Source organism: Bidens hawaiensis, unplaced genomic scaffold (assembly GCF_021521415.1).
Source record: "Bidens hawaiensis isolate Kalapana, Puna unplaced genomic scaffold, B.hawaiensis_p1.1 tig00011078_1, whole genome shotgun sequence".
Taxonomy (NCBI): Eukaryota; Viridiplantae; Streptophyta; class Magnoliopsida; order Asterales; family Asteraceae; genus Bidens; species Bidens hawaiensis.
Genome location: NW_027491855.1, coordinates 214,604 through 226,318, shown reverse-complemented (window position 1 = coordinate 226,318; position 11,715 = coordinate 214,604). Strand labels below are relative to the sequence as shown.

General features: G+C 35.9%; 1 protein-coding gene across 1 annotated transcript; it reads right to left on the bottom strand.

Moving 5' to 3' along the window:
• Nucleotides 1-848: 848 nt before the first annotated feature.
• LOC143537060 (protein HOTHEAD-like) lies at nucleotides 849-10,872 on the bottom strand. The gene is made up of 6 exons (XM_077030921.1): nucleotides 10,774-10,872; nucleotides 9,826-10,467; nucleotides 5,036-5,421; nucleotides 4,454-4,920; nucleotides 4,291-4,350; nucleotides 849-1,329 (listed from the first exon to the last, which is right to left on the bottom strand). The coding sequence occupies exons 1-6, from the start codon at nucleotides 10,856-10,858 to the stop codon at nucleotides 849-851; spliced, it is 2,121 nt and encodes a 706-aa protein (XP_076887036.1). The 5' UTR covers nucleotides 10,859-10,872.
• Nucleotides 10,873-11,715: the final 843 nt, after the last annotated feature.

The following is an 11,715-nucleotide window of genomic DNA, read 5'->3' as shown; positions in this document are numbered from 1 at the left end:
AAATTATAAAAATGGACAATTATAAAGGTAAAATATATGTTTCTCTCACAAAGGTTTAAACACTAAACCAACAACCGAATGTGTCTAAGTCTTATATTTCATTTTATTACCTTGAATCCTATTTTGAACCTAGAAAAATTTTCTAGGGCTGCTCGTCGAACCGAACTCATCCGGTTCAACTCGTTTAAACACGTAGTTTGTTTTTACTTGCTTATTTTAACATGTGAGTTTCTCACCCCCCCCCCCCCCCCTTTTAAACATTTTTACATTTTGGGGGTAGCATATATATCCTATTCAAGAATTTACTTAGTTATTCTTTTTTAAACTACAATTCGTATTATGGACTTGTGTGTTTACTTGCTTACTTACTTCAATTTCAAGTAGTGGCTTTGATAAGTATGATCATACCCCCTTGCACTCAGGACCGTCGTGTTATGAGAGGAAAAGGGACCCCGATCCGAATATGTTGGTTGTTACCAGCCGGAAAGGACTTTGCGTGCGTTTATCTGAGTACGTTGGCTGTTATCAGCTGGAAAGGACCTTGCTTGCATTTTACACTTGTTCATAGAATTGTATGGTTTTTTTTACGTATATATCAAACTTGTGTGATTCTCACCAGCTACTTGTTAGTTGACATAATCTTATATACATGCTACAAGTACGATTATTAGAGGTTGAAGCTTGATGAAGACACTAGATTTAGGTTATCAAAATAATTGGACAAGTTGTTGAATTTTTCTCTTGTTAAATGTTATTTCCTTGTTTAAACTTGTGTACTTGAAGTTTGAATAAATTAATGATAATATTTTCACATAATAGAGTCGCATGTGTTTTGAACAATCTGTATGTCATACTTGGTCATTTTCGCTTAAGCCGAGTGTTACACCTGGTTCGTTGCAATTGCAACAATGAAGCTGATCCTTATCAAACTCAATACTCTTGCTGTTTGAGTCCCTGAAGCTATTCTTCCCGTATTTCTTCCTGAAGTTTGTGGCCCTATGAATAGTCATGGCCATATGATATTTGATGTCCATCTTCTCAAGATCCTTTTCATTGATATCAAGAATGTCTCCTTGCTGAAAGGATGGAGATAGCAGGTTTCCTTGCATTAATTCTTCATGACAGGCCATGAAGGCGTGGAAGCGTGCAATATGGGAATCATCAACATGATTGGGCTGGCTTGAGCTGCTGGTTTTGCTGCTTTCTGGTTTGTTTATCCCATGTGCCTTGATAGATTGCTCAACGGCTTTGTCAACAGCATCTTGGAATGTTCTTGATTTTGATGGGGTGGGTTGACTTACGGAGGTCTTGAATGCATTGTTGCTGTCACTTTAAGTAGAATAGAATTTTAAACCATTGATGGCATGAACCGTTGGATGTGACTGACTAAGGATGGTAGAACTTATTACAGAACCTGTAGCAATCCCAGCTTGATTCAGAGAACTCACATGGTTGTTCAGTCTAAGCTTGTCATCCATTTCAAATGACTTGATGGTGGAGATCAGGTCTTGTAGAGAGATAACGTTCAGATTTGTTGTTCTTTTAATGGTAATAATGCTGGTATTCCATGTGTAGGGTAATGAGTTTAGCAGCTTGTAATTTATCTCTGGCAGGTCAATGTTGATTCCTGTACTTCTCATCTTCGTGATTAACTTCTCAAATCTCTCAATGATTGAATATGTTGAATTCACCCTTCAACATAGCTTTTCTAGTTGTTTCTCATTTCCAGATTTCCTACAAACTTCTCAACCAGTGCATCCCAAAGTTCATTGCTAGTTGTGTGGTCTCTCAAAGTTTGAGCTATATCGGCTGACACGCACACTCAAGACTCCATATGCCTTCTGATCTTCAAGAATCATTCTCTTGTCATCTTCCCCATAGCCTTCAATGGAGTATCAACAGGTCCCTTGGGTGTGAAAGTCATAGGCTTGTGAGGACCAATTTCAATGGATCTAAGGAGAGCAAGATCGATCATTTTTATATAGTTCTTGAACCTCCATTTGAAGTCATCAAAGTTACTTTCAAATGTTATAAGTTTTGGAGGTTTTATGGTGGTTCCAGCCTTATTATCCAACATCAAACAACTTTTCAATAGCTCTGGATCGTTTTCCATCTTGTACTTAAATCAGAAGATCAATCACTTGAACAAAAAGCTGATTTTGACAAGTATAAGCGAATGGAGTCGATAAAAAAGAATCGGGTCGAGTCAAAGGAATCGAATCAAATAATTTGAATCGAGTCGAGTAAATTTGAATCAAATCGAGTAATATGAATCGACTCGAATGGAATTTGAATCGAATCGAATATAGACACTTGATTTGATTGAAATAAAATTCGATCCGATTAGAATTAATCTCGATTTGATTGAAATTTCAGTAACTTCTAAAACCACTTTTTACGTACGGATCTGATGAAAAACACTCTTTTTACCCCTTTTGAACTTTCGGATACAACTAGAAACTCGAGTAGTACTTCAACAACCTTAAACACCAACTCGAATTTTTAGGCTTGTAACAACACTTAGTGAACCCGAAAAAAATTAAAAACCCGTGAACACACTAGTTTTGCAAGAACACACTTCTCAAACACACATACAAGACCAAAATTCAAGGTTGTAACCCAAGAACTACAACTAGTAGAGCTAAAAACTCTGATACCAATTGTAGGTCCCAACACCGGATCTAACAACAAGTTCTTGAATCAATCTCAGTTACTAGCTAGCGGAAATCACTAGTAAGAAACCAAGATCTTGGATCTTAGTCGTGTTGGTTGATTTCCGTGAGACTAGAGAGAAAGAGAGAGTTAGGAGAGTTGGTAATGGATAAGGTAAAATGGTATTGCAAAAGGTTGTTATGCATGGGTATGGTTGCAGAATTTATAATGCAAACCATACCTTGCTTGTTTCATTACAACTGTCCCAATGGGCTCATAATACAAGGCCTCGGGCCCAAACGTTATTACATCTAACGGAAGTCAAGTAAAATACATCATTATGAACATGAAATAATACAAAAGACTAAATAACAAAATAGGGTCCTACGATTCGACCGCAAAATCAGAGAAGTCCAGGTTTCATTTAAAGATCTCCTTGCTAGAAATGGTTCAGGGGAAAAAGGTAGTTAATTATCCTTTCACATAAGTTCACAGATCCAGTAAGTAAGAGATGATTTGGAGAGAACTCCTAGCAAAGATTCAAGCACGTCAGGAACCAAGAACAAAGAAAGTACTACTGGATCAAGGGAGGGTAAAACATCTAGTAAGTGAAAACTATTAAGAAGAACAAAGACAAGGCACCAACAAAAAAGATCCAGGGGAAGAAGAAACGAGGAATGGTGAAAAGGGTTGCAAAAAGTGTGGGAACAAAAGTGGTTACTAAAGCTGTTTTGTTAGCTGTAACAGTTGCGGCTTTATTTTCCCTTCAAGATGACCTAGATGTAGACCAAGTTGAAGATGAAGAAGTTGAAGGTGAAGACGAAGACGAAGACGAAGGCAGAGATCAAAATGAAGATGAAGTTGATGAGGAGGAGGATGATGATGAATACGCAGAGGAATAATTTGAAGAGGGGAAATGTTTAGTTTGAGTATTGAATTAGGGATGTGTCTGCTTCTGTTAACTTAGTTTACTATTATTTGTTTTTCTAGGGTCAATTTTTTTGGCATGCTTGTATTAATCATCCTTATTTGAATTTAATGTTCATAATGTATTGGATTGTTAAAAAATTAAAATTGATTTATGTAGTTTCGTAGTTGTCAATGGCAACTTTAAGAACATCAAAATTCGATTTTCTAACTTCATTTTATGATTTGGCCATGGGATTCTGAACTGTGAATAAAAAGGAGGGTGTAGATGGGAATGGAACCATATAACCACATACTCCAGCTATGTTTTTCAACATCAATATGAATTCCATATATATGAATTTCATTAATGTTGGACAGTAATTATAATAACAAAGAGTTGCAGCAAGGACTCTCGATCTATTATTGATAATGGAATTGCATAGATAAATTAAAGAACAAGGTCTCTTTAAATAGAGCCTATGATAATAGAACTAAACGATAAAGCATAAATACTTGGTAAATTAAAAACAGATAGCACAATGGCTTTATTCTTCAACTAGAAATAAGAGAAAAGTGGAAGACTTGATCTTATAAACGTTGTAGAGAATCCCACATGCGGCTGGAGAGTTTGAATTATTTTTCAACGGTTTTTAGGATGTTACATTACTGAAAGCTAAAACCTTCTGATCAACAGAATATGAATATCACATTAACTCATAAGTTGATCACCAATCCGTATATGGCTTCTCTCCTACGAGTCTTTGGCCTAGTATCATAACACCCATGTACCTATATTAAAGGAAAATCACATAACCATAATGTAATAGTTAGTTAATTAAAAAAAACACTGTATCCATAATATATATATGTTTCGATTTTCGAAATAAAGTACCTCCCAAGCATCAACAGACTTGCTTGAGGATTAGTTCCCGGAGAATTGAGTATAGTTGATCCATCAATGACACGAAGAGAATCGACACCAATAACCTTATACTCATCATCAACTACCTGCCCAATATGGCATCCACCGTGATAATGCCAAAAAGTTCTTATAGTGTCCTTGCAATATTGTTCTAAGGAGATACTTGTATTACCATGTGGAATCAAGTTATAGGGTAGTTTCATGTTAAGATCAAGAATATCTTGGTCAGTCATATTGGCAAACTTGTAGCTCGAAAAGGCTTCCGTATTAATAGCTCTTAGAATGGTGCTGATCCCGTCCACACATTTCTGCAAGTCTTCGGGTTTGCTAAAGTAGTTGAATGTTAATGATGGGTTATCAGCTGGATTACGGTTTACAATCTTCAACTCACCCTTAGATAAAGGGCCATTAACTTTTCCCAACATAAATCCCCCATTCTACAATATACAAGTAAAAATCCACTTAGTTAAAAAGTTGGCATAAATAAACTTTGATTATACTTTTTAAGACATGTTCTCTTTAATTTATATGTTCAAACCAATAATATGAAACCTCATAGGTAAATCCCTGATAGACCGAAAGATTCGCGAAGATGAAATTAAAGCCACTGACATCCTCAATATAGCTACCAAATGGAGTAATGCCCACAATTTGGAGTCCAGATGGCTGAACAACAATTGGAGCAGGAACGAAGAGTGCATTTTGTGGATTATCTGCCATATCTTGACCAACAAAAGGTTGTTCCAGAACAACACGGATGTTAAGGGCATCAAGTTGGTCTTTTGGACCAATGCCACTCAATATTAGAAGTTGTGGGCTTCCCAGAGCTCCAGCAGCAAGTATAATCTCGTCTTTCTCTCTACCTTTCAGATATGCCACGTGCTTTTTCCCCAAACTATCTTTAAACACTACACCATAAGCCTTTGGCTTTGACAATCCTGTGCATGTTAACAAGTTAGAAATAAGTGAACAGTTAGAATGTTATGATACAACTAATGTGTGTTTGTTAATATTTGTGTAATAAATGATTTCTTTTATATTGATCGCACAATGGAAAATCTTTATTAAAGTTAATAACGAGTCACTAAAACTATTTAGTTGGTTTACCCACACATTGAAAGTGTAGGTGAGTTAAAAGAGAGATGTCTACATAGATCTATGGGAAAGAGAATTTGCATATCTTAAGAGTAATCATGCATTTTTCTTTTCTTTTTATTGTTAGAAAACTTCATTAAATAGCCATGATTTGCATAAATCCTTTTCTCGAGTTAACTCCTCTTGTATCATTAGAAAAGCTTATATTTCAATTGGCGTAATACATAAGCTTGAGTGGCTTATAAGCATCTTGATATGTGTACCATCTACAAAAGCATCTAGTCTACGAGAAACTGATGGTGCACATGAAGATAATTTGATTATTTTACCACACGTATATTTGCCCATTTTTAAATTACGTTATAATTTTCAATATAAAAAACAACTTTGTTTTATAATAACTAGTAGGGTGTAGACGAGCCGTTTGTAATTAGCTAGCCTAGGTTTTCTCAAGAAAACATGAATCGACAAGATGTATATATAGTTGGGTCCAACTGGGAACACCCAGACACCCCTTAATACGCCGCGTATAGCACTATACGTGGCGCATATGGGCTATCTTTATGTTGTACCCAATACGCCGCGTATAGTACTATATGCATATAAGGTACAGTCAACCTACGACAACCTGCGACGGTTATGTCTGTTGTCAGGTTGTGCCCTATACACCTCGTATAGCATTATACGGGGCGTATTGGGCCAATTTGAATTCTTGAGCTCCCCGGATCCCCCTCCCTTCTCTTTATTATATATTCACATACACACACCACCTGAGAAGGAAAAAAAATGTCGTGGTTCAACAATTTATTTCCAGACTCGAACGAGGAGTAGACGGGATACGCTCATAACGATCAGCCTAGCACGCCAGGGTTACTAGATTTGGACCATGTTTCATTGTATATTTATTTAATATAAAGTCGGTACTTGGTTTTTAACTAAAATATGTTACCATTACGTTTGCTAGGAATATTTTGGTTTATGATGTTTAGCTTGAACATTTTTACGGTCAGCCTTGCACGTCGGGGCTACCAAATTTAAACCAGGTTTCGTTGTATATTCATTTAATGTAAAGCCGTTAGTTGGTTTTTAACTAAGATATGTTACCATTACGTTTGTGAGGAGAATTTCAGTTGAGACTGTCTCGTGACCGGGGTTAGGGCACGTGCCCTGCCTTTAGTCCAGCCTCACCCACTTGCGACAGCAGTAGGGTGCAGGTTGTCGATCAGCCAGTCGACGAGGGTGCTTAGGCGGGAGCCAACACGGATGCAGATGATGGTGGGGACGCGTCTCCTAATCTAGATGCACATGAGATATGTTTATTATATTATCATTTAGGGTTACTTTTAATTCGTTTAATTATTAAATGTTTTATTATTGTTTGATATTAGTTGCCGCCGCAGTACGTTCCCAATACATATCGCGCCGTGCGTTTGGATACCAGCATTGATGCCCAGCTACTGGTCATTGAGCGAGGGATGCTATAGATCCAGCAGAAGATGCTACAGATGCAGCGTCAGCTGACCTGAGTCGTTAGTTATTTGGGCAGCACTCAGCGTGGTGATATTTACACAGTACCCCCCCCCCCCCACCTAGTTTTGCCCATGAGGCAAGCACGTCGAGCGTCAGACGCAGACGAGGTGACGATGTGGACGACGTTGGTCAGCGATCGGGCGTCAAGTGCAGGGGAGACGACCATGACGATGCTCTTGTAGGGGCGATGATACCGACGATGCTCATGATGGGGCGTTTATATTGATTTTTATATTTTGTTTTATTTGTACGAACTCGTGGTTTTGTATAAACTACCTATTTTGGTGATACATATGTTTATTGTTTTGAACGAACTCATAGAAATCGAGCTGATTGTTAATAAACAATTTCAAAATATATTAATAATAAATCAGAAAACAAAAATAAAAAAAATGTTTTTTTTAAATTATTCTCTAAAAAGAAGAAAAAATAGAAAGTAAACAAAAAAGAAAAAAAAAAATAAGATAAAAAAGTGAAGGTTTTCCTACCCCCCCCCCCCCCCCCACGATCTATACGGCGTATAGAGGGGTTTTTTAGTAAAACCATCAGTGTCCCTAGAAAATTCGATATAGTTTGATTAATTGTTTTAAATAATAAATAAATGTTTAATACAGGTTTAAAAGAGATTTCAAAACTTGAGTCATATGTATTGTAAAAATATTGTTTAAACAATATAAGAGCTAGCTAGCCATACAAAAATCTTTTCTTAAAAGTTGCGTATACGTGTGCATATGCATTCTTTAAAATTTCAATTGCTTATTCTTTTTTTTATATGCTGGGGTGGAACATCATAATTGGGCAATCTATAAAAGTGAGTGTAATCTTGACGACACTTGTAACATTTTTTACTGGTTAAACACTTCGTAGAAAGAAAATGTCAAAGGTTATATAAAGTATTTTGTTTGGTCAAGATAGTTTGTGATTCTCCCTTTTCAATCTCTAGTCACATTATTATAAGTATTTTGTTTATAATTGTAAACTAGCTAATAAACCTGTCGCGTTATGGTGACGTACTGATAAGAATCTGGCCGGTATTGGTTAGACTATTTATGGCCCCGTCTCTAAATTCAAAGAATAAATTTGTAAACGCCCAAAACATTATTGCCACACGTACAACATATGATCATTACTACACGAAGTCAATTGATCGATATTGGCTAGGTTCGTGATGATATCGACTATAAGCCAAAACAATTATTCAAAACAAAAGGATAACAAAAAACAGATTTAAAACAAAAATCGGTAAAATCCGAGCGTTGCGACGACTAGTCATTTAGAAATCAGTCAATATTAGTTGTGTTCGTCACGATACCGAAACTAAACCCAAAAAATACATTGGTAAAGTTGAACACATTTAAAAATACAAAAAACAAAATTCAGTAAAAACCCAATCGTTGTGGCGCCCGGTTAACGTAAATTTAGTCGATGTCAATTAAATTCATTATGATATTGGAACTAAATCAAAATATATAATTGCGAATTTAGTCGGCATCAATTAAGTTTAATATGATACAAGATCTGAAAAAATAAATGTATAAAATAAACATATTTAAAACATATAGAAACCCAAAGACAAAATATGTTAAACAAAAAGAATTCAAATATTTTATCTATGGTACATAAAGAGTTAGTTCCAAATAAAAAGTTTGATTTTTCTAAGAAAGCTAGTAAAGAGGGTAATTTAGTCTAACATTTTAATATCAAAACTCATTTACTTTAAACTCAAACTCACTTACATTATTTTCAAAAACCCACTTATATCTTCACTCATCTCCTACAACCACCACCATTCCATCGCTACCACGACCATCACCTACCGCCACCACTTCGCCGGAAAAGTCGATGGAAATTTCGCTGGAAAATTTCACCGGAAAAGTCGTCGGAAAGTCACCGGAAAACAATCCCCAAGAAATTTCGCTGGAAAAATCACCGGAAATTCACCGAAAAAAAGTTATCGGAAAACGGCCGCCGAAAAAACACTATGAAAAACACAATGTAAAAAACATAATGGAAAAAAACATTATGAAAAAAATACAATGATAAAGCACAAAATAAAAAATACAATTGTATGACACAATGTAAAAAACACAATGAAAAATACTATTGTATAACACAATTTTGTAAAACATGCACAATTTGTAAAAAAGCCCACTAATTTTTTTTTAATTTTTATATAATAATGTGGTGCTCATATAAAAGATAAAAAGACACTCGTTATTATGGTGAATTTTTTTTTTTCAATAAAAACGTCATAATAAAAGTTATTGACGTTTTAAAATGATGGGGGAATTTGGCATGTATCTTGCATGTGGAGAGAGAAAGTCAACAAATGTTTTATTCCTTTTATGTCATTTCCCTTATTTCACACTTGATTTCCACCTAAACTAATCTCAACCCTGCATGTTCAAAATCAATGGAGAAGATTACTTTTTATCTTTCCTACAAAAACTATACTTCCTATTATAACCTAACCCAGTACATAAACATATAAATATATAACTTGTAAATGTAATGTACATGTATTTAATTATAAAAGATTTAAATATGTACTTTTTTTAAAATAGTATCCTTAAATTGTATATTTGGGGTGGTGTACGTTATCATTAAGTCATAACTCATTAAGGTTATTCACTAGCTGAGCTCGTCTCATTTTTAAACCAAGCAAAGTTCAAGCGACCTTTGGTTATTTTCAAATAAGTCATACATCTAATGCGTACCTTTACGCTTAAAGAAAACTTTGTGAACTGTTGCGTGTAGATAAAGAGCCAACCCTTCTGGATTTGCATCCTGTAGCAAATTAGCAGCCGTATGTCGTGTTCCATTTTGGTCAAAAATAGTACCACCCACTTTGGTGCCAATGAGGTGATCAAAAGTATACCCATTGTCCGGTGTGACCCCGGCTTCCAAAAGACCAGCTTTTAGTGCCGACTGCCAATTGTTTGAAGGCGGCTCATAAACAAGCCTTTCTTCTACCCATTGGTAAGAATCTTCAATTAAATCTGCGTCGGTTAGTTTGGCCTCCGTGTTGAACTGTTCTTCACCACGAGAGTAAAACCCAGCATTAATCGATGTTCCACCACCCAAGACACGAGGTCGAGAATTCACAACACCTTCAACTATAAACTCTTGAGAGGGTGAATCTGGTGATGTGTCATGCAAGGAGCGAAACATATTCGTTACACTGGTGATGTTTGGGTCGTTGTATGGTGAGCCACCACGTTCGAGTAATAAAACTGAGTAGTTGGAGGATAGAGTGGTGGCGAGCGGGATTCCAGCAGTACCTCCTCCGATGACGATGTAGTCAAAGAATGAAACCCTAGGGGCTTCTGTTGCTTCATGCATGAAGGTATAGTTTGGAGCTATATGATATAAACAAACACAAACTTAATTAAGTTAGTAACTTCTTGATCTTTAAAAGGTGAAAATGAAACTAAATGGTGTTTTAAAAGAAATTTGATTTGATTTAGATTTCTAGTGTTAAACAAGCCATTAATTTAGATTTTGGAAGAAAAAAAGATAAAAAGAAATTTCGGCTGAAGCCATCTGATGTGATTACTAGTCTACTCTGGTTAGTTTTAAACTTTTAATAGTCTCAAAGAAACCAGGCATATCCATGTTATGGAAACAATGGTTTTATAATCAAAGGATAGCTACTTAGTGCATACCAAATTGGGCGGCACCAAAATCAAGTAAGAGGAAACAGTTAACGATAAAACCCGTGATCATTCTCCATGATCTATAGACCTTCATCTTAAGTTGAAATTTTTTAAAGTTATGAATATGGCAAAGAGATCATGGTATTTATACGTACATTTGGATGCTAGGATTGGGATAAAACAATATGAGGTTCACAAATTTCACATGCATTCACGCATGTTGTACAAATATTTGGATTCCAATGGCAATTTGCATTGCATTAGGAGATAAAACGATATGAGGTTCACAAATTTCACATGCATTACATATTGTATGGGCATTTGGATGCCAATTGGCAATTGCATTGCATTGCATTGGGAGATAAAACGACGTGAGGGGTTCACAGATTTCACATGCATTACATATTACAATGAGACATTAAATTAAATAAAGAAATAATATATATATAACAACCAAAATGGTTTAAGTGAAAGAGGATCATATATAGTTTATCCAGCAAAACTATATGAAACCTCAGTATCAATTGGTGCAGTGTATTGGGGCCACAACTCTTGATGATTACAGAAAACATATCGAGAAGGACCAGCCCGAGAGAGATGGTTCGAGCCCGTGAATGCTACCCAGTTGTCATATAAATACATAAGGTAATACAACTATACAAAGTACAATGCCTAATTATCTTTAACGAGCGTTTTACCTGCCCGGCACAACGATAATGATAAACCCTAACGTTGTCAGTGAAGAGCATTGAGGCGGTAAATCGACGCAATGTCATCGGTTTCGGTTACTTGAATTCAATGCGAATTCGGACATTACCGGTTACGCTCGTTATGGTGTTAAAACCCAAAAACTAAATTCGTCAAATTAGCATATAAAAAAATTAAATTATTCGACGTTTATTTAATCGGTAAACCCGCGCGGTGGTAAAAGCAAAGTTTTGTCGGTCCCGG

What these genes read in the sequence shown, in the direction of transcription:
- LOC143537060 (XM_077030921.1), bottom strand. Translation starts at nt 10,858, where the DNA reads ATGAAGGTCTATAGATCATGGAGAATGATCACGGGTTTTATCGTTAAC. An exon ending in AGTTTTCTTTAAGCGTAAAG is followed by an intron (nt 5,422 to 9,825) that starts GTACGCATTAGA and finishes TAACATGCACAG; the next exon opens with GATTGTCAAAGCCAAAGGCT. An exon ending in GAGAAGCCATATACGGATTG is followed by an intron (nt 1,330 to 4,290) that starts GTGATCAACTTA and finishes TTCTACTTAAAG; the next exon opens with TGACAGCAACAATGCATTCA.